Source organism: Apteryx mantelli, chromosome 1 (genome assembly GCF_036417845.1).
Source record: "Apteryx mantelli isolate bAptMan1 chromosome 1, bAptMan1.hap1, whole genome shotgun sequence".
Lineage (NCBI taxonomy): Eukaryota > Metazoa > Chordata > Aves > Apterygiformes > Apterygidae > Apteryx > Apteryx mantelli.
The window spans coordinates 164,368,644-164,391,056 of NC_089978.1; the positions used below are offsets into that span (position 1 = coordinate 164,368,644).

A 22,413-nucleotide genomic window follows, 5' to 3' on the forward strand; every position below is an offset into this window, starting at 1 on the left:
CCGGGGATACAAATAAGGTGGGCTGGGGTGTGCAGGGCAAGGTGGGGGAGTCATTAGTGTTTGTCTCTGAGCCCTCTGCCCCATTTCTCACCCATGTCCAGAACTGGTTGAAGCAGGATTTCAAAAGGTCTCTGGGGAAGAGAACATGGATAAAAAGTGGGCCTCGAAGAAGGCTGGGAGCAGGCCAGGCAGTGCCGCCTGGTGGTTAGGGAGATGGGAAATGCCAGACTTGCCCCGAGTGGGTTGGTCCCCAGCTCAAGCTTTCTTTGCCTCAGTTTCCTTCCTGCTGACAAAGCTGACGGCCCAGGAAGGTGCTTGGGGAGGGCAGTTATACAGGGGTTGAGCAGCCACCAAGTAGACTGCCAGCCCTCTGGTACAGGGAACACGGCCAGTCTACCCAGACAGGGGGCTTGCTGTTTAACAACACCCAATCTGGCCCAAAAGGAGTTTTGAATCAGTGCACTTCACTGGAAGTGTTTTCCCTAAGTACTCGAGCACTACTTTTTTCCCTGAAAAGATGCAGGCTCTAATCTTTTTACCCTCTATCCCCTGCAAATCCATGCCCCGGTGGAGGGGAGCTTGCCTGGGGACTTGTCTTCTCGTCAGATCAACAAGAGTCCTGCTTTGTTCACCTGCAGGGCAACCACCCTCCCACAGGGCTGGCAGTGCTGGGATGCTGGGGCTGTGTCCCCCAGAGTGGATGTCATTTGGGAGCTTTCATCTGGAGCCGTGTGTTGCACCAGTCCCCGCTTCCCTGGGAGCATAGCTGCATGGCTCCAGGGCGGCTCTGGGACATTGCTCTACATTTGAGCGACTGTAGGTTAAATTCTTTTTCTTTTTTCCCTCCCCCCACTCCCGTCCTCATAAAAGACAGGCAACTGGTTTAGAGCCTGAAATAACACCTCACAGGGGAGCCATGAAGATCAGCAAGTTAATCTTTGCTCAGAGCTTCAGAAGTGCGTGGCACTAGCAGTGCCCTAATCACAGAGATGAGGAGGACACAGAGAGAACTTGACTTTCTAGTGCTGGTAACCCATCTTCTCCCATTGCCCCAGGAGCAGTGCGCTCAGCCCTCTGCCCAGTTTCCTGCCCCATGGGGCCTCCCAGAGCCACTTCCCCCTTTTTCCTCTTGCATAGGAAAGACCATTCCCCCGTCACCAACCACCACCTTTCCATGGAAGGGGTATCCTGGCACCCCTTTCCCATAGGGCAGCTGATAACAGCAATTGGTAAGGAGTCAGGATTGTGCTGCAGTGCATGAGTACAGATGCTGCTTCCCAAGCCCCCCACATCTTCCCTCTGTCAGAGCTTGAAGCCATGGTCAGTCCCAGGTGTGGGTGAGAATTGGCCCTGCCACAGTGGTAAGGGGACCACAGTCTCCTGGTAGCATGTCGTTCCCCAGGTGGTGGAGGCAGCTGGCTTGTCACTCCACAATAACTGAGGCATAGGGGCATGCAGAGCTCTGGGGACCTCAGCCAGGCACATCAAGCAAGCTTTTCCCAGAGCACAGCTGCCTGCTAGCATCAGAACTGGGGAGAGCGAGGGGAAAGGGACCAAAAAACAGGTGGGCTGGCAGAGACGGGAGGAAGCTTGATCTGCAGCCTGTTCTAACCTATCCTCTTGCAGCACCTTTTGCAAGACCACAGCAAGAGCAGTGCTCCTTCTCTCCCCTAGACAGCTGTGAGAGGAGTCTCAGCAAAAGGAGAAAAATACCCCACCATGTATCAACCAGCCCTTTCCATTAACACACAAACCCACAACCCGCCACCTATTCCCATTATAAATGGTATTTAATTCTCCTTTATATGCGGGTTGCCAATAAATGGGTCCATTAATAATTTACAAGCAATAAAGAGTACAGTTCCCATAAAATGAGGATGTGTCACAAAACCCACTTAGTGTCACTCCAGCTGTGGTGGGGTACTTGCACACAAGCACTGCTTCCTGCTCCTCAGGGCAGGAGGCGAGGTAGACAGAGAAAGAGGGGGAAAGGACCCACAGCACACAGTGCTATGGGCAAGGGAAGACAGAGGTGATGAGAAAAGGGCCTTGGAGGTACCAAACAACAGAGTGGACGTACACACGTGTGCATGCCCATGTGTGTGTATGATGTACTTCTATACACCCTGATTTCACACGGTTCTCTCAAGTGTCCAATCTGACGACCTAACCAGGTACCAGAGCCAAAGGTAGGCCCAAGAGGATGGGGAATAGACCATAAGGGTGGTTTCCAGCATAAAGGTGGAAGACATCTCTCCAATAAAACATGGAAAACTCAGGCTGGGGAGTTAACATGTGTTACTCCCCTGCTCTGTGCAGCCTCAAGGGGACTTGAAAGACTACCCCAGGGGCATCTGCTGATGGCATCCCCTCGAGGAGAAAGGACACTGCCTAAAGGAGGTCAGGGAGGCAGGGGCCTCTGAGAACAGCTCTTGAGAAAGGTAGCTGGCAGCGCAGTGCCAGCTCTGCTAGGTCCCAGCTCAGTCATCGCCTTCCTCAATCCACAGCGGGCGGGTTTGTTCCTGAAAGATGCAGCCCCGAACCATCTTGGCCAGCTCCTCCACATGACTCCAGGCCTGGGGATCCACACAGGCCCAAGAGCACGGCAGAGTGTGAAGCGCCTGCTCCGCACCACGGCACACCTTCAGCACCTCTGAGTCCCGCTGGCCCGGCTTCCCCAGCAAGCTCCTGGGGAAACAGACGGTCACACATTACCCTTGTGTAGAGAGATGGGGTGGGAAAAATGCCAGCGCTCCCACCTTGATCCCTACAAGAACTCACACATACAAAGTTGCTTTTCCTGCTCTTTTTCCCACAGCGACCCCCCGGCACACACACAGCTAGTACTTCCATAAGGGTCTTTTGTCTCTTCCTTTGAATAGAGACAAGGGTTTCTCTTTTCCTCCGTAATATCCTCCATCCATACTGCATGGTCTCTTCTTACCTGAGTCCTCTAACGTTCTTTTCTGTGACCTCGACATGGATAACAATGGGGTATATTTCACTTCTAATTAGATCCCTCACACTCTGAACTCCAAGCTCTAGCAGGCAGTGTTTATTCTGGAAGGAAATCAAATAGATTTACTGATTTAAATGGAGAAGAAATAACCTCAGTTCCTGACAGTTACATTAAATCAAACCCCATACTGTGAAACATCATTGCTTTTCCGATAGTAATTTCATTAAATGTGGGATTTACAGCCAGGGCCAAGAGGGAAGCAGAGAATTGAAGAGCAGGGTCATCCACTATATCACAGCCAACCTGACCCAAGAGCCCACCAGACCCCCTGCTCAGCCAGTCTGTCTTCATACCCCTTCCTCTGTCATCACCCACAGCCCCACATCTTCTCCATCTGCCCTGGGCAGAGCCATAGCCACTTCAGTGAAGAAGAGGAAAGCAAGAGCAGGGAGGCAGCTTAGGTGTAAGGCATCTCCCATCACTTCCCCCACATATCCACAGTCATCATTCCTTTCACCAAGGTGGACAGAGACTCAGGAGAAGACCTGTATTTGTTGCTTTACAGCCCCACAGCATCTGGATCTAAAATGCCCTCCAAGTCACACAGCCCCCAAATAAGCAACTCCTTTTCTCTCACCATTCTTCTCCCTCTTCCCCCCTTTCTGTTGTCCCCTCTTCTCCTAGGATCTAAATGGGGTGCCCCATCCTTGTCCTCTCTCTCCACATCAAACAGCTCAGCACCTTCTCCATTGCCTCCCGTATCATGCGGATTTGCCCAGGCTCCCTCCGGTCCTGGGGGGAACTTCTAGACACAAGGTCCTCCTTAGTGTGGGTAGTGTTGGGATGCCGTTCTGCCAGCTTCTCTGCAAGCCAAGAGGAAAGAGAGATAGGAAAAGGGAGACACCAGCCACTTCTCCCTCCTGCGCATACTTTCTACCTCAGATGCTGCACATTTGCTGCCATGCTGATACTTATCGAGTTCAGTGTTTGTGGATTCTGGAGAGCAAGTCTAATTATACAGCATTACATGTTGGCATGGATCTCCTGCAGCCTTCTGCTTACAGAACAAGCAACATATCACAGCTGAAGACACCTTGCATGGCAAAAGCAGCTTTTGTGTTGCAGTAGCGCAGCAGCCTAAGCCAGCTCACAGCTCTGATCCCCTCCTTCCTCGCTGCCACACTGTCCTGCTCCCATCTTGCAACTGTTTCCAGACAGAATCCAGCAGAAAACTAATCATTTTATTTTGCCAGGTAAGGTTTCTGCAGGGTTTAGAGAGTTACATGGGCTCACAGATGGCTCCAGCAAGCAGCAGGGCTGGGGAAGCAGTGGGAGTGGAATGCAATGTGAGGGGGACCCTGCAGAGGGCCTAGTAAGACAGGATATATGGCTAACAAGCCCAGTGGAAGACATTTATTTTTGCAGAGCCTTCCCTTTCGGCAAAGCAGAGATTTTTCACCCACCACTACCCCCGCAAAAGAAAACACCAACTTTTTTCATTTCTGCATTTGGCAAAGGAAGAATTCTAAACACAGGGGAAGGGAGGGATAGGGAAAATGGAGGAAGAAGGGGGAAAAGAGATTTGTCCTCTGTGAAAATTCCCGATGGGAGAAAAACCCTCTTCCCAGCAGCTTCTGCAGCTGTGTGCCAATCTCACATTGCTGGCAGAAGAAGTGGAGGACATAACCAAGGCTGGATGCTCTCATCCTGGTGAAGGCAGGACAAGTATGAAGTCGACCTGCAGATCCCACCTTGGGCAGGGGCTTCATCTATGGGAAGAGCCACTCGGAGCAGCAAGGCAATGCCATCACCACCCACTCAAGGGAAGACAGAAGTCCCTTCTGCCTTAGAAGAGCAGAAGAGAGGTCTGACTTCCCCATGGGTCAAAGGGACAGGGCACCATTAAGAAGAGGAGGGAACTCTTTGGAGACATTCAGCTCAAATGGCTGAAAGGTGACCTGACAACAGGTATTGTCTGGGAAGACTGTAAGATTCTCACAATTTAGCTGCTGACATCTCATGTCCTCTCCAAGCCCCATGAGATCACATCTCAGCCTTCCCAGGGTAACAGCACCTCTTCCCTGAATTGGACTCACCAAGGTCTCCACAGAAGAAGAAATGGCAGGAAGTAAAACAGGAAGACAACCTTGGAAAGTAGGACACCTGTGTACTTTACTTCATTCAGCCACAGGCTCTTAAAACATCCTTGGGCAAGTTAACTGGTCATTGCCACCTACCTGCTGGGCACACATGAAAGTCCAGACGGGAGGTGGGCAAGTCCAGCAAGTTCCTGATGAGCCGTGGTGCAATGCAATCAGGTGACAGCACCACAGGACGAGGTGTCTGGATCACCACAGGGTGCACCAGGTTGTAAGGCTTCAGGCTCCTATCTGGGTCTGCAAGACAGGAATGAAGAAAAAGTCGAAGGTGAGAACATGGGAGACAGGACTGCCACCAGCCCAGACTCCATGCAGTTCTCCCTGCACCATCCCCTAGTCCTGACTCATGGATGCAGCTACTGGCCCCATGTCCCAGGAGAGATCTTCCACTGGTTACACCACTCCCCCAAAGGCAGATGCCCCAGCTGTAACCCCTCCTTGTCCATCATCTAGAGAATCACAGGAGTTACAGATCAGTTTCTTCTCCTTTCTCTCCATAATGTGCTGGGTGACCCCAAGAACCATAGCAGCAATGATGGAGAGCCCTAGAAAACCTGGGAGAAGGAGCAGCAGGTTTAAATATGCTCAGGCTTCTCAAAAACCATCAGCAGAGTAATATGAGGGATTCTGGCCAGAGAGACTGAGGCATCCTAGGTGTCAATGTACCTTCAGTGCCCACAGAGGACAACTGGGTCTCCAAGGGTGATAGGGCAGATGTAAGGGTGAGAGCTCACCTGAGCAGGGATCCAGCCACAACTGCTGAGGGGGCTGTCCCGGACTCCTCTGTGGCTTGGATTTTACCAGGCGTAGTTGGTCCAAGGCCCGTTTCTTTAGCTGAGGAGAAAGTGAGGGCACTAAAGCTGAAAGCACGGATCTTTTCACACACATACAGCTGACTACAGAGCAACCCCCAGCAAAGGAGATGGAGGGCACACATGGAAAGAAACCAGGCCTGCCCACCATCAGGTTCAGGCTGGGAAACAGGGAGTGGGCAGGGGAGCAGTCACAGAGCAAAGATGCTGCGTGGGCTATAAGAGCCCCCTCTGCTTGCTAGCCAAGTTGCCGCCTCCATAAGAGTTGCTCTACTGTCAGAGCAGGGCAGACTGCATGTCGAGGTGTGGGGGTGAACGTAGGCACACACACACGGCTCTCATTGCTGTTTTCTTCGGCTTACATTATTTCTGTGGCCCCTCTGCTGCCCAGGCATCTGGCCCTTCTCTTGGATCTTCAAAAGCTGGTGGGCCCTGAAAAGACAGAGAGGTTGCCCTCAAGCAGCTCTAGAGCCCTCAGGGACCTTAGCCTGCTGTGATCCACTTCTGCAACCTCCACAGAGACATGTGAAAGATAAGTATAAAAGATCGCTCACTCAACCACCCATTCTCTCAAGGGCACCCAGATACCACTGCACTGGTCCCTGATACAAGGCTCAGACAGCTCACACTATCATGAGGGGAAAAGGCCAAATCACACTCCTCAGGACTCCTAGTGGATGCTTATTGCAGAGAAGTCGGACAGGTACCCCAGGGACCCCCTTTCTCCTCACCCTGTTACCTGTTGTAGTTGGGCACCGTCCCCTTGTCCAGGTCCCGCAAGGTCAAGGGATCGACACGGGAACAGTACCACTCCAGCCGTCCTTTGTGCATGGTGTCCGTGACATGGAGGATTTCCCGACACTTGACACACAGCGCATAAGGATCTGACTGCTCTGTGAGGGATAGATTGGTGCGTACATAGAACGAGTCTCCAGAAATCTTCCTCCCTTCCTCCAGGGCTTCACGTAGAGGCTGGTATCCTGGAGCAAAACATATAGGTCAGCACAGGCAAGGACACAAGAGACAACCATCACCAACAAGAGAACCTGCCAAGATAGCCAAGTCTCTAGCACAGCAGTGATGCTACAGATAGGAGTTCAGAGGAGGCAAACAGACGGGGGGTCTGTACCTCCATCCTGTAACTCAGAGGATGCACATATCATACTAGACATGGCAAATAACCAGAACTATGGCCAACCCCTGTGTCACACATTGTGGCCTAGGACCAAACAGGAGAGGAGAGAGAACAACTCAGAACAGAGATTTACCTCCAGAACTGGGTGGAGGTCCTGGAAAGGGAGGCAGAGAGCCCAAGCTCAAGGGAGACCCAGCTGCCAGGGTCTTACCTTGCAGGTCCAGCTGGAAGACAAGATTAGTGGGTTTGTCCCAATGCAGCAGGCTCAGGTAGGCAACCTCCCGGGTGCAGTTCTCCAGGGAAAGCACCTCTTCTTTCAGTGATGGGACCCTCAGCTAGCAAGAATCAAACGCCGTTAGACCTAGGGGCTAGAAGAGCAGGCTCCTCCCCCTGCCAGCTCCTCACCCATCAAAGTTATGCAAGAGATACAGACCAAGGCAGGCCCAGGGAAAGCTCTACCTGAGGACAAGGCATCTTCCTTCTGCCTCTGGTTCCCTGCTCTGCCTCTGAAATACCTGCTGCCAGCCACTGCCAGATCTGGATGCTGGGTTGCTATGGAACTGAACATATGTGTGCACATACATGTATGTCAGGGGGGAGGAGGGGGTTGGTTTATTTTCAGTCACAGGTGGATATTAATTCAAGTACCTTAGCTGCATTTCAAGTGGTGTCATTTTTGCCAAAACAAATGCCCTTCCTCCCTCCAGTAGCCTTCTCCAGAGCAATTATTCTCTATAGCTTGAGAGGGTCATGAAGGCCTGCAAAACTTCACTCCAGAATCAATTGCTTTGCAACAGGCGTGCACAGGATGCAGTGTGCAAACTGCTCCGAAATGCTACAAGGTGACAGACAACTCCAGGGACACAGAGTCATATCACTGTCTTAATTTGTGCATATCCTTGTTTTTTCCCTCCCACAGCTGAAAGAAGTGTTTCAGGAAGACTCAGCATTTTTACATGCACTGGTACGCTTGTCTGCAAAGCAATCTGGATGTCTGTTCATGCTGCACAGAGCTGTAGACAGGGAGCAGTCTCTGGAAACAAGAGAAATGAAGGTGCACCTCAAGTTGGGCAGAGGCCAGTTTGCACTGGAGCTTGCTTCACACTCCTTGTGTCTCAGATGCATTGCAATCCCACAAAAGTGACCCCATTCCCAGACTTACCTCAATGAGCCGGCAGCCTTCCCTGAGTCCTGCACTCTCAACCTGTGAGCCTGGCTTGACCCACTGGACATAAATCCCTGTCCTGTTCCCTCCAAGGATGGAGATATCTGCTCCAAGCCTCTTCTCCTGGGGTGATGGGTTGCTGGGGTGCCCCATGCTAGAGAGTTGTACCACCAGGGACCTGGCAAGGAGAAACACCAAGTCCAACTACCGAAGTTTTCTGCCTTTCTTAGGAACTAGTCCCCATGCCTGGTGTCCTGCCACAAGGCATTTCTTTTATCGAGTACCATGAGGTATGAAGCTCATGATTCACAGTCATCACCAGGGTGCACACATAGAGCTTATGAATACCCAAGGCCCATTCCACCCCACCACCCTACCAGCCCCAGTGCAGGCTCTCCTGGTCCTGTCCCAAATCAGATAGATTTTTGTCCAAGTCCAGGGCACCATCCCCATCCCTGCCATGACACACAGAACAGGCCAGAAAACCGGGGCCCTGCTGGGAAGCAAGGACTGTTGGAACTTCATTTCTTTCCTCTCCTGCTGGCAGAAAAGGGCCCACAGGAGAAAGATGGAAAGGAATGGCCTTCCAAGCATGGTCTCCCACGAGTGCAAAACATCCCCCCAAGCAGCAGACTCAGAGTGCCTATTTCAGAGAGCAGCAGTCACCTCCTGGTGACCTCCTTGCAGCTGGGAAGCGTGGACAAGCAGATTTCCGACTTCACCCTGGCGTAGGTGCTGCTGGAAGAAGAGGAGAAGGCGCCAAGCGACACACTAGCAAAACCACTGCCTAGGAAAGAGAACAAGAGGAAGAGAGAGGGCACATCACCTCTCCGAGCACTGCAGGGAGTCCACATTCTCAGGGTGGCTGAGGTCTGTCACCTCCCTTCTCTGCATTTTCTAGCATCGGACTAGGAAATTGAGGCTGGAAAGAGGGTTTGAACAGTCACCCTCCTGGAAAGGGGCACTCCCAGAGAGGAAGGGAAGAGTTAGGATTGGTTTCCCATGTCTCCTGAAAACAAACAAATCTCCATCCTCCTCATCAGCATTTGATCACAAGCTGTGTCACAGCAGAAACCAGAGCCACCTGGACGTGCCCTCAGGAGCTCAGCCACCAGCACCCACCACAGGATGTACCAGCACCAAGATATCCATTCCAGGAGATTTACAGCCCATCACCAAAAACACAGGCATTTATCTCCTCTGGTTCCTACTCCCCCAACTCCAAAACAAGTTCTCCATCAACAGAAGTTCTCCATAAATTAAATAAATCAGGTGTGAATAGCTACACATTCTGCAGGGGACAAGCCAGCTTTTCCAGCTGCTGTACTTCACAGAGTCTAGTGTGGAATGTTTGTGTCCATGGCACCCTGCTATGTGTGCAGAGCCCTCACAGTGAGCCACATAGACCAAAGGTATGAGGGAGAGTCAGCTGTCCACCCTCGTCTTCCCACAGCCACCACTTCCTTCTAGCTAAGCCCTTTTGGGAAAGCCCCAGCTATGGTACCTGTTGCATCTTCCATGCTGCTAAAGGAGCCACAGGACAAGCTAGAAAGGACACAAAAGTGAGCTGTGAGGCACCAGCTTTTCCAAAGCCTGTTTGCATCCCATTCTCAACTCCCTCCCCACAGCTTTTCCCCACCCCAACACAAAAGCACTGTCCAGCTAGCATGCAGCTCCCAGCCAGACTTCCCACTCACAGTCCCAACTGCCAGCTTCCCCTCCCCTGCCATCCAGGCCCCTCAGGCCCCCACAACCCCAGCAGAGAACACAGAGACTCAAGCAGCCTGCAGAAGTCACCTTTTGTAGGGCATGCACCTATCTTCCCGCTGCCGCCGGAGGATGGAGCCGATGCAAGGTGGGAAGGGAAAGGTGGAAAGGCGATTGATATCCTTCTCACTGTCAGGAGTTACATCCTTGAGCAGAATGAGAGATACCCACTAACACCAATGCCCAGCACCTCCCTTCCCTCTCCTTCAGGCTAGGTTGCAATTAGCTCCTGGTGTACCACATGCCTCTTCAGAGATCATCCACATTTCTCCCAGTGCCCAGAGGTACCTTGCCATCCCAGAGGAGAGAACAGGGATGGAGATGCATGCCATTGGATCCCCGTCTTTTTGCAAAGTACAAGCAATAGGACTAGTATCAGATGAAGGGATCAGATTCTCCTTGTCCTTATATCTCACTCTTAGCCATGGCACACCCAGAGGCGTGAGTAACCTTTGGGACTACCCACTTTAGGATGCTGTATGATGAGGTTTCAAAGAGTCAAAGGGACTTTAGTAAGAACATGACTCCATTAAAGACAATAGGATTGTTTGCTACAGGATTCAAAAGAGCTAGGATTTCTCCCCTGGCATATGTAAAACAGCTTTTTATAAAGGTCAGCAGCCTACATGGGGCAGTAGATTTCTGGGGTGTCACACAGGGTGAAGGAAGTCTCACTCCCTGCTATTTCCCAGCTAGCAAAGTACTACACACTTTGGTGCAGCGTTGGCTGGTTTATTACTGACAAAGCTTCGCGCCTAGGTTTTGCTCCCACGTTAAGACACTGCCCCGCTCCACGTCTTCCAGCAAGTCGCAGACCAGTCCAATGCTTCTGTGTCCTTCCAGAGCAGTGTGGGTCACTGCTGCCCTCATCTCAGGGCCAACATCCCATGGTCAAGCACTCACCATGCTCTGAATGGCAGAGTCCCCCAAAAACGGGATGGCAGAAATCCCCAGTGTTTCCACAAGCCCATTAGTCAGGCTGGAAGGGTTGTCTATGAGGCTCCAGGTGCTGCTGAGATTGGAGCAGAGGGAGTAGGAAGAGCTGCACATCTAGGAGAGAAGGGACCCATCATCCCATTGCATCCCCCAAGAAACAGCCCTGGTCTCTTCCCCTTCTCCATTCCCTTTTCCTTCTAGCCTCCCTCACCTTGCCCAGGCTGCGGTTGCCTTGGCACCGCTGTAGTTGGGCCTCCAGCGTGCTGTTCAGCCCTTCTGCCTGGCTCAGTTTGCTTAGGAGGTCATCCCTCTCCTCTTCCAGGGCCCGCACGCGTTTGCGGTACTGGTCCTTCTCAATCAGGCTCTGGGAGTATTGTAGCTGCACCCCATCTCGGCTCTGGATAGCCTGCAAGGAGCCAGGCTGCAATTAAGAGGATTGCAACAATAACCCCCCCTCCCATCCTGGCATGGCTGAAGAAGACCTACTGGGGAAGGAGGGGGTGTACACAGCAGAGAAAAAAGCCCTGATCCTGCTGGGTGGTGGAGAGCCAGGGGAGTGACAATTCACCTGGTCCCGCTCTTTCTCAATTTCCTCCAACTGCAGCAGCACTGTGTTCATCCGATGCTTGTAGAGATCACAGTCCTTCTGCAGTGTCCGATATTTCAGTTGCAGATCTTCCACCTCCTGAAGGTACTGGCAAGAGTGACCAGTGAGCATTAGCCCTCCCAGAAGTGAGTGGTGTGGCTTCCCAGGCCCTTCCCTCCCCTCTCTTCCATGCCCTGCTCTGTGTGCAGGGATGGGATTGTGAGGAATGCACTACCTTATCTCTCAGCTCTTCAGCCCACTGCAGCTCATTCTGCATGGAGTGGAGTTTCTGGCAGAGATCCTGCCGATCATCTTGAGCTTCCTTCCAGTCGTGCTCCAGGATGTCCAGCAAGATCTGTTCAGAGCCCGGCACTGGGCCCTCACCTGGCGTCTAGGAGGTGAGAGGTACCATCACTTCACCACAAGCACCATGGGACGACCAGACTACAGTAAGCACCTGGCTCAGCAGGTGAACAACAGGCAGGCTGGCATTACTATGGTCATCATTACTGTATGAAACTACTGTGCACTCACAGCTTGAGTGCAGTGTGCAGGGTCCAGTCCTCCCATCTCCTCAAATGAGACAGGAGAACTGGAAAAGATCCAGGTAAGATGAGAGGTCACAGCACAGAGGGGTTCCTCTACAGGGAACAGATTAGTAGGCTGGGCTGTGCCAGGTCAGAAAAGCAGCAGTTGAGGGGGATATGAGCAAGATCTATAAAATCGCAGGTGACCCTGAGCAATGGAGAGGGATCATCTCTCTGAAGTCTCTTCCCAGAACAGAGCAGGGAAAGAACTGCTTTGCCAGGGGTCATCAAGTGAAGGACCAGGCAGTGAGGCTGCCCACCACATGGAGATTTACAAGGCACCTCTGTTGTTCTGGGCTCCATGGCACCCAGCTGTGGGGGCTAGTGTGAGGTTAGGCCTCCCAGGTGCTACAGGGAGTCCTAACACCAGCTGGGTCCTTCCAGCCTCATCATCAAAATACAGCTTGCCTCTCTGAGGGCCAACCCCAAGTAGCAGTGTCTGCACAAAGGCTGCAGCTCCAGCCTCTCTCACCCTGAGTACTTCCTCTCAGTATGTAAGGTTGGCCCTCACAGTCCACAGTGAGAGGCACAAAGTCGCATGTGTGAGCACACCTAAGAGTCACAGAGCTGCAAACAAGGACCAGTCACTGCCCCAGACCCAGGGGCAATAGCAGCCACCACTAGCAAGCAATCTGCCCAGAGGAAGGGACCAGCTAGGCTGGGACAGTGATTGCCCCCTACTTTCCAGTGGTGATTCACCCACGTCACCAGCACTGTAAGTGCAACCAGGGAAGGAGGTGGCCTAGAGCCTGCTCTGCCCTGTCAGCTACCTTTAACATGCCCTGCAGCTCCTGCAGCGATGCTGTAAGCCGCTGGTTCTCAGCCCACAGCTCAGACACTGTGTCAGGGTGGCTCCGCTCCTCTGCCTCTCGCTGGGGCAGTGCAGAGGCCTGTTTCCTCAGCAGGCTGCATTCCTCTTCTAGGCTGGTGACTTTGCATTTCAGCTGGTCCACCTGCAACACAGAGAAGAAACATAGTCTGACACCCCCTCCCACAAGCACCTCTGCCTTAGAGGGGAGTGAAGCAGAGAGGAAGCTGGGCAGAAAAGTGGTCTGGAGGCAAGGAATGCGAGGGCTGGGAAACCAAGTGAAGAAGGAGTATCCTACAGCTGGGGTAAGGTTAACACAGCTGCACATACAAGGTTTTCACTGCAGGACAGAGGAGGAAGATGCACTTGCACCAAATTTTTCTGTAAGTGCACTCAGTCTCAGGGGCCCCTCTTTGCGCAACAATTTTCTTGCTACCTTGGAGCACCCACAGCACAGCTGGCCCTGACCCCAGGTGGAGCAGGGTCCTCTGATGTGCTGTCAAGGCCAGCAACTGTGACAGGCTCGCAAAGGCTTTCCAACTAGGACAGCTGAGAAACAAACTCACAGCAGAAAAATCCACTGAAGGCTATTCAGTGCAGGAGGACACCTCTGGCCTGGGAAGTGTTTGAGCATCAAATCATTACAGGCTGCAGGATTTCACAGATGTATTATCTCACACTTGCCTGCTCTCACACTCTTCCATCAGCATGTCACTGGAGACAGGGTGCTGGGTAACATGGAAGTTCATGCTGGCCTTGTCTGGCCACTCTTGTGTCAACACTCCAACTCCTCAGCACGCATCCAACCCACAACCAGAAGCCCAGGGGCTGGAAGCAGGAGGAGGCATGAGCCCAAGCTCATTGGCTGGACATTTCTTAGACACAGGACATGGAGGCTGGTTACTTTTAGGATTAAGGCAGGGTCCTCACAGACCTGCAATGGGTGATGAGGTTAATCAGGAAACGAGTTTCACATCCAGGTGGACTTTGAGAGCATATGGGGTTGGGGGAACATATTAAAGCCACTGAGCACTAAGGAGCACTGTCAAAATTGCCAAGAAGGAATTCAGGGACTGGATTATTTCTGCAGATCTGCCAAGGAACCTAGAACAAGCTTCCAGGACCAGTCACTTCTGGACCTTAGAGTGGTAGCAGTCAGGAGGGGAAGGCAGGCTGGGACCTTGTGGGATTTCTCCACACTACAGTTACCCACAGAGAATTCACCTCTCTGCTCAGAAGAGATTTGGGAGAGCTGCCATTGGCAGGAATATTGGATAAAAGGTAGGGGGGGATGCCAGTGCTGGCACACCAGGATAAGGAATGAAAGGTAACCGCAGGGCTGTGCGAGAAGCCCAGGCCCAGACTGGCAGGGGGAATACCACGAGGCAGCAGAGGAAGGGTGAAACAGAGTTATAAATAGGCTCAAAGTACAGCTGTCCTTGTCCAGACAGGAAATGGGTGCATTTACTGGAGGTGAGAGCTTGGCAGCTGGAGCGCAGTGTCATCAATTCCTTCAGGTATGCAGCATGAGCCTCTGAAACGTCATCAGAGGGATGAGGAAGCGATGAGGATGGACTCTGGGCCAAAAAACTCCTATGTACCCCTACAGGCAGCTCCACGCAGCATGCACACACCTAGAGCCTTGTGTGCAGGCAGTTGCACAGCCATGATCATCACTAGAAAAAAGTGAATGCAAGCCCTTTCCTGGGGAAGGAATAAATATGATCACCATAGCACGCAACCTGATAGAATTAGCTGTCCCCCACACAACTGTGCTGATGGGACACAACACAGGCGCCCGTTGGTGGAGCATACAGCATAGGCAGACAGGGCAGAAAATACATGCAGAAACAGACAGGGCATCTCATGGTACCAGTGGCCAGGCTGAAAGAGCACGAAGCCACTGTAGGTAGAGTGTCACTCTGAGCAGTTGTTTCAGGCTTCTCTACTTGACACATCTCCAGTCACAGCAGGGCACCACTGCTTCTTTCCTGCCCTGGGGCCCATGCCTCGAGGCACAACTGTGAGGACATCACAGTTCAGGCTGACCAGCTGCATCCAGTCATGTGAGGCCAGGGTGCAATGCTGCACAAACACACCAAATACTTGAAAGCACAAGGTGAAAGCCAACTGCACAAGTCTCACATGCCATGCCCATGACTTGGCTGCTCTGCCATGCTTGGGGCACACTCCCCCTCAAGAACAGATGCCAGCCAAGGCACAACCATGCACCCTGACACATGTTCAGCTGTACAATGGATCGGCTCCTTCATGCTCAAGCGCCGTTGTGCACAGACATTCACATGCATCCTTCTGAGCTGCACCATTGCATTCATTCCCTCAGTGACTGTCAAATCCCCAGCCTCCTGCCTCCCTTGCTGACAAGACATGCCCCTGCATTCCCCGGCACCATACCACCAGCTGCAGGTCCCGGCTCCGCAGCACAGCCAAGTTCTTCTCCTCACAGAGCTGAGCATAGCGCATGGCCATCATGTAGTTCTCGTCCTTCAGCCTCAGCAGCTCCACGCTGTTGGAGTCCCACTCCTCTCTCAGCTGCTGGCAACGCTCTTGCACCTTCAGGAGTTCTTGCAGACGCTGCTCCAGCCGGGCCTGTTCTTGCTCCAAGGCCTGGTTTTTCACCTGGAGTTGGTGTTCCTTCAGCAAGTGCTCTTTCCGCTGAGCTCTCACCTTCTTCACCTCCATCATCAGGAACTGAGTTAGTCCCTCAGGGCCTTCCTCATCTGGGAGGGAGAAAGGAGAATCAGGTCCTGGCTGCTTAGACAGGGGCAACCCCAAAAAAACAGTCCACAGATTTGCCCATCACTCTCTCCTTCAAGGGGTGCCACAGCCTCCTGAGGTGTGCAGCCTTCCTCACCCTGGTGCTTAGGGCACCACGGTCCCACGTACACATACATATGGCCCCCTCCCTGAAAAATTCAGAGCACAGGGCTGTCAGGGTTCCTCAAAAGCAGGTAGCTCATGCCAGGGTTTTATGCATGAGAGATGTGAGACATGCACATACACAGATTTCTGGCATTTCCCATGCAACCAGCAGCTAAAGGGAGAACAGAGCACCTGCCCCTACCCAGGATCATAGAGCAGCGCTGGGCTGGCTCCTTCCCTGTTAGCCGGGTGTAGTGCTCTGGGTAATAAAACTCTAAGGACTCCAGGAAGGCTTCGTAGCCCCGTTTCCCACGGCGCCGAAGGATGTCCATCAGGTAACCTGGAAGAAGGGATAAAGAGGTAGGATGAATTCCCTGCAAACCAGAGAAGAACAGCATAGCCCAACCTCATGATACAAAATCACATCTCCACCAAGTATACTTCCCTCCACAGGAAGGACAGGTTGGAGATGGGACTGATGTGGAAGTGCTGCCTGCATATGTGTTCGCGCGGGAGGGGGTGGGGTGTCACCGCAGAGGATGAGGAGGTCTGGCTTCAGGGCATCTCAATCAACAACAAAGCCAAGTAGCACTGCAGTGGGAGGGAGCCATAAGGCCAGAACACCACATGCTGAAGAGTATCCACTGTTTCTCAAAAATAGGTTCTCTCCCAAAACCAGGCCCAACTTTGTACAAGTCTGTGCTTTCTCCCACCTGTCCGGTTGCTCTTGCAAGGGAATCGGCATGAATTCAGCACCTCTTCCTCATCCTGCTCATCTATCACACGGCACTGGCGCAGGTATGGGGTGAGCTTTGCAGGGTTCAGGGAGCGGGTCAGCTGGTGCCGTGTGCTCTCAATTTTCTCCCAGAGGGTGTCTTCTTCCTCCTCCTGCTCTGAGAGGCTGGAGGTTTGGACAGGGCCATTCTCCAGGGCTTGAAGGATAAAAGGAAAGAAAGTCTGAGGACTGATGGAGGAGCACAGGGAAAAAGGCATGAGTAGGCATGGGAGAACATGAATCAAGGTATGATTCCATGAATGCTTTGTTTTTTCTGCAATAGGACCCAAATACATCTGAAGCCATTTAGATTACCAGTCTGGCTGGCTGGATCCTGGCGCATCGGCCTAGGGCCTTAGATACGCAGGAGGAAGAAGGCAGCGGTGCCTAGGGGAGTTAGGAGCATATACTGTAGGAAGCTTAGGGAAAAGGCCATCCTCTCCCCTGACACATTCTGAAATTCCGCCAGACCATCACACATCTTCCCTTTTTCCCCATCCCTGCTTCAGGAACAAGAGATTTTATGGCCTGGGGCATGCTTTCTCATACTGGTGTTAGACAGGTGGGTTTCTCTGGGGATCCATTTCCTCTGTGCATGCCTCAAGATTTGGTAACCAAACTGAAGTTCTCAAGGGCAGTATGCCACAGAGCAGCTTGGCTCAAGGTACTGGGGCCAAAGAAGAATTCCCTGCATCTTCCACACATCACTCTGGGGCACTGGAAATACTCAGCAAGAAGGCAATCTCTCTGTCAACTAAAACAGACAGAAACCCCCAGAACCCAAAGGACTGCGGACACCTTACAGCAGTGGTGAACCTGCTCCATTAAGTCACACAGGCTGTGATTAAACAAGGAGTTCTCTTCCCAGCTAGGTATCAACTCAACCATCATATCAATTTTCACTCGAGAAATAAAGCCTGCTTCACAGGCCAGCACAAATCCTTATAGCTCACAAGTCAAAACACAGCAAAGACCTTCTGAGACCTGGAAGTCATTTTTCCTTCCCAGTGTGCACCATTACCTCCCCCTCTGTTGCTGGCATCAAGTCCAGCTTTCCCACCCCAGCCACACAAACAACCTCTGAGGCACTGTATGCATTCTTGTTGCATGAAGGCAAAGAGAAGGAAATCTCCCACTCTTTTTTCCTTCCCCCTTCCCCCCACCCCGTGGTGAAAATGATTCCACACTATTTTAGACAGCCAACTAGCATGGCAAGGAGGATGGCTGAGCGAGCTGCGCAGAAGTTAATCCTCCAAGCAGAGAGATGGATGGCTCAGGGTCTGTTGCATGCAGGATAGAAGGGAGAGAGAACTGTTGAGTCCATAAAAGCTACTCAAGTGTCTGATTCTCAGCACCAAAGGGCTTAGGAGCCTAAATACTGGTACAGATCTGGACCTTCCTACTGATAAGGAGGCTGAAAAAAGAATAGAAACTGCATTTCTTATAAAAGCTGTTCTCTCTCATCTGGGAGAGACTCATTTGCTAGAGGGGCACAATTATGAAAAAGGGGGATGCAACAGCAGGTAACAGAAAGCGTGCTGGTTTCCAAACTTTGCCTCCTGTTTTGAGCTCTGCTCCTTGGCAGCAGATTTATGCCTTTAAATCAAAGTGTTTCTCCAAAAAAAAACCAAGTGGGGAGGGAGAACTGTGCAAGCAGCAACCAGCTTCTTGGCAGGGCAGGCTTGGCAAAGAGAGAGAGCAGAGGGGTCTGGGAGACAGTACCAGCACCTCCTACCCAGCGTGGTCCTCCAGGCCTGGGTGCTGACACGGAGGCTGCAAGGGAAGACACCTTGTTTCTCTGCCCGTTCGCTTCCCCTTTTGGCAAGCCTGAAGACACAGCCTGACTCTAGGGAAAGACAAGCCGGATGCCAACCCTGAGGAGCAGACAGTAGCTTGGGAAAGAGGGGCAGAAGAGGAACAACTCCTCCCGCCGAAATTCGGAGTCCGTGCAAAAAGCATGCAGTGCAAGTGCCGCCCCCTCCCCGCTGCCCCGGGGCGACTCAAAGGCTGCGTAACAGCCGAGGGCAGGGGGGAAACGGCGTGAGCCGCCCCCGAGGGCCCGGCCCGCGGCTCCGCAAGGAGCGGGGGAGCAAAGGGACGGGCACAACGGGGGGGAGAAACCCGGCTCCCCCCCGCCTGGGCGCGGGGCTCCCCGCCTTACCTGCCATGCCCGCGGCTGCCGGGCGGGCTGCGCCCGCTGCGCCCCGCCGCTGCGCGGCCGCCTCGCCGCCCCGGCAGGTGTGTCTGAAGCGCTCTCCCCACCCCGCGGCACCTTTACCCCCCTCCTCCCTCCTTCCCTCCCTCCCTCCGCCCGGCTGCGAGGGGAGGGAGCCGGCAGCCCCGGGGCGACGCGAGCCGGCGCGGCGCGGCCCAGCGCCCCCGCCCCGGTGCTCGCCCGCCGCGGAGCCGAAGGTCCCTGGCGGCACTCACCGGTGGGGCGGCCCCCGGGCACGGGCCCCGGGGAGGCGAGCGGCGGCCCCCCCGCCGCAGAGGGGCTCCGGGAGCGGAGCAAGGCGGGGGCAGCCCCCCGGGGCACCCCAGCTGCTCCCGGTCTCCGAGCGCCTCCGGCTGCTTTTCACCTGGGCGAGCCGGGGAAAAGCTTTTTGTCTCCTCTCTGCCCCCACCTCCGCCCCCCGCCGGCCTGCAGCTGCTCTCCGGAAGGATGTGGCTCGCCGGCAACTTCTCTTCTGAAACGCACCCGGCTTCACCTTCCCACAGACCGGCGGGGGAAGGGGGTGCCCGGCCTAGCTCCCGAGACGGGCCCTGCCCGGGCAGGCGGGTTCAGGTCCTCGGCACGTGGCAGGGCACAGCTCTACTGGGGGAGAAGAGATGGGTAAGGGGAGGCCTTTGGCTTAAGGGCTCCAGAAATTGTAGCCTGGCCACCTCTGGTGTGGGGCTGGTTCTGGAAGGAGGGGGGTTTTGAGTAAGGGGAGAAAGTGGGGGGTGGCCTGGGGGTTGGTTGCAAGAGGCCTGATCCAGGCCGAGAAGAGGCTCCACAGCCTTAATTTTGTTCCTCAGTAGTGTCTGCGGGTGGATCCGGGTGTGGAGGCAGAAGTGTCCTGCCTGACCACCCCAAGGCATGCAGGGGCCTGCACCTGCCTGATGTTCCCTGGTGCCAGAGGCAGATGCAGGGAAGCTTTCCTTCTTCCCCGGCCTGAGCAGCCACTGCAATCCCAGGAGCAGATTTGCATCCACACAGCATCCCAAAGAGCCCACATAGGATAACCTCCAGGCTTGCTGTGTACCAGACTGCCCAAACCTGTGCTGTGCCACTGAGACTAGGAGATGTCTGGGAGAGATGGAGGGCTATATTGGACACAGTGGCTCAGTCCCTGTAACATCACATGCTTCCCCCTCCAAGACCTAAGCTTTATTCATTTCCTCTAGCAACCCCATTTCGCTCTCATTTCATCACTTACAACCTCATTACATCTCAGGCCTCACAGGTATGCCCCCATGGCTGGGATAGATAGCACAGGCTCTTTGCAAGAGATCCCTAATGTAATATTGGGCTGTTAAGGAATGAGAGTTCACTTGAGTCCCTCCAGCCCCAGGGGTGTGGGCACAATTGATGCCTAGATAGCTCTGCTCCTGCTCCAACTAGACAGCATGGCTCAGGTGGCTTAAAGTTCAGCTCACTGGATAGCCCAGAGCAGTGCTGTGCCTCCTTCCTGGGCTTTGGAGGCTGCCAGCTGCGACATGACATGAATTCCTACATTACTCCTGCTCCTGCCCCTGCTAACACATTCCCTGGGCCCAGTGGGAACGGGATTCCTCTGTCCCTAAAATGGGATTCCCTCCCCATCCTGCCACTGCAGCTTCCAGTCCCCACCTCTGCATGGAAACTTTTCTCTCCTCCCTAAAACAAGTGAAGAAATCAAAGGGGGGAGGAGGAGAGCGTGAAACACTCCTGAGGTATGAACTGGGAGGTTGGGGTATGTCCCAACTACAGCCTTTTCCTGGGAGGAAAGGGGTGAAAGTTGAGGGGTACATCCCCTTTGAGGTGGAGAGCTACTCTCACAGAGAGAGCAGTGCTACCCTCCAGAGAGAGAAAGGGAGTCACAGGATTCCCACTTCACCCCAAATCAGCCTCCTAGTTTGTTTCTCCTCTGGGGGCCGATGGCAGACACATCCCCTCTGGGCCACACCAGACTCCTGAGCTGTCTTAGGTAAGGCAGTCTCAAGGGAAGAGAGACTTTAGCAAGACCCTCTGCCTTTGCTGCTGTGTTTTTTTCATGGTCAGGCACAACCACCATCTGGAGACTGAGATAAATCAGTCTCCATTCATCTATTTTATCTGCTCTGTTCCAAAACCTTCCTCTGTGCATCACACAAATATGTAGCCTCTTTGTTGCTAAAATTGCACAAGTGTTGAGCAAACACCAGGCACACACACACACACGCAGGGCTTTCAGCAAACACGACCTCATTTTGTACGGCAACCATCCCACCAAGCGCTGGTTGACACCCCGGCTGTATGTATATTTGCTTCTGACTCACTCTCCCTGCAAGGGGTCCAAAATGCCGCCTTCCCCTCCCTTGCAAACCCAGCGCTGCACAACTCCTTCCCAAAGGGTGCGTGCTGACCAAAGACTGTGAGCTGCACTCTCCAGGCAGGACCGAGCTCCAGTCTCCAGCCCTTACCTCCAGCCAGAGCAGTCCAGTTGCAAATGAGTGATCAGAAGCAAGTACAAGCAAGGCTGCCTGCAGAGAACCAGGACTGACTCAAGCCATGTGAATTTCTGCCTGCTAGTTATTCTCTCGCAAGCAACCCAGGTCTCTCTAGTGAAAAGATTCTCTGAACAAGATATTCTGTGGTGACAGAAGATAAGATCTTCACAGTCACGATAAAAGCACCAAAGAGTGTTGGTTACGGCATCATTCACCCAGGAGAGAGACAAACTCAAAACCGATGTCAAGAAAACCTCCCCCTCCCCCCGCCCTGACCCCATGGGCAATGGCTGTGGTGCTTTGTGACTCAGAGCACCCAGCACCCGCCCAGACATCAGAGACAGCAGTGCCCACATCAAGTGTCATCAGCTGCTCTCATTCACAGAGGGAATCTGAGAGCTAATGCTGCCAGGATGCAGGGTATTGAGTTTTGTAGGGCACCCCCAGGGGAAGGCAGACCACCCCTCGGGGCTCTGGGGTAGGCTGCTGATCTCAATAAATCAGACAGACAGCTTCTGAGAGGAAGGAAATAATATGTCCCTGGCTTTCGGCTAGGGTACAGAAGCACAGAGAGATGAAGAGCTTGCCATTTGCAGGATAGCTGCAGTTGTACGAGACACCTACAATTTGTCTGAGATACACAGTCCTACCAGACTGAACATGTTTACGGCCAGATATCATATTTCAGAAATAGCTGTACTGATAGCAGCTACTTTTGTGCTGGCACAGCTGAGTTCACACTAGGAATGACATTGTGCACTATGGTGTTTGGGTGTTTTTTGTTTTTTTTTTTTTTAAATCCTCACCAAAATAGTTGCATTGGTAAAACTTTCCAAGCCATGCTGACTTGCACAGGAAATCTATGACAGGCCAGCAAATGGTGAGCCATGCATTGTTTCCAGTGAGAGAGGAAGGGCTTAGCACACATGACCCACAAAGTGTGACAGGCAACTGGGTCTACAGCGGGAGCTTTGCAGTACAGATCCAACCCACGGCAATGCAGGCAGCGGCTGCAAGAAGTTAGCGGAATCCCTTGGAGGCAAGTGAGACAGATAGTCTGTGCTTCAGAGAGTGGGACTGGGTATGCCACAGCACCACATCATTTCCCTGCTCCTGGAAAACAGCTTTAGAAAGGTTTGAGGTGGTGAAGAAATTAATTAAATTCTGGAC

General features: G+C 53.1%; 1 protein-coding gene across 3 annotated transcripts; it reads right to left on the minus strand.

Moving 5' to 3' along the window:
* Positions 1 to 1,776: 1,776 nt before the first annotated feature.
* Positions 1,777 to 18,775, minus strand: CARD10 (caspase recruitment domain family member 10). Of its 3 annotated transcripts, none has more exons than XM_067309458.1 (21): positions 18,734 to 18,775; positions 16,511 to 16,729; positions 16,000 to 16,137; positions 15,330 to 15,655; positions 12,877 to 13,059; positions 11,755 to 11,910; positions 11,502 to 11,627; positions 11,145 to 11,330; positions 10,901 to 11,047; positions 10,028 to 10,143; positions 9,735 to 9,775; positions 8,897 to 9,017; positions 8,228 to 8,408; positions 7,277 to 7,400; positions 6,670 to 6,910; positions 6,293 to 6,362; positions 5,853 to 5,952; positions 5,197 to 5,355; positions 3,701 to 3,822; positions 2,945 to 3,060; positions 1,777 to 2,688 (listed from the first exon to the last, which is right to left on the minus strand). In XM_067309458.1, the coding sequence occupies exons 1-21, from the start codon at positions 18,738 to 18,740 to the stop codon at positions 2,481 to 2,483; spliced, it is 3,087 nt and encodes a 1,028-aa protein (XP_067165559.1). In that variant the 5' UTR covers positions 18,741 to 18,775; the 3' UTR covers positions 1,777 to 2,480. The 3 variants fall into 3 exon arrangements, with proteins under 3 accessions (XP_067165559.1, XP_067165552.1, XP_067165544.1); XM_067309451.1 differs by having other exon boundaries at positions 11,145 to 11,339; XM_067309443.1 differs by having other exon boundaries at positions 11,145 to 11,354.
* Between the last annotated feature and the right edge of the window lie 3,638 nt (positions 18,776 to 22,413).

Excerpts from the sequence above, each read along its gene's own strand:
- CARD10 (XM_067309443.1), bottom strand. Across the intron at positions 16,138-16,510 it reads TTGCAAGAGCAACCGGACAG|GTTACCTGATGGACATCCTT; the intron begins GTGGGAGAAAGC and ends CCCTTCTTCCAG. Across the intron at positions 11,048-11,144 it reads GCAACCGCAGCCTGGGCAAG|ATGTGCAGCTCTTCCTACTC; the intron begins GTGAGGGAGGCT and ends CTTCTCTCCTAG.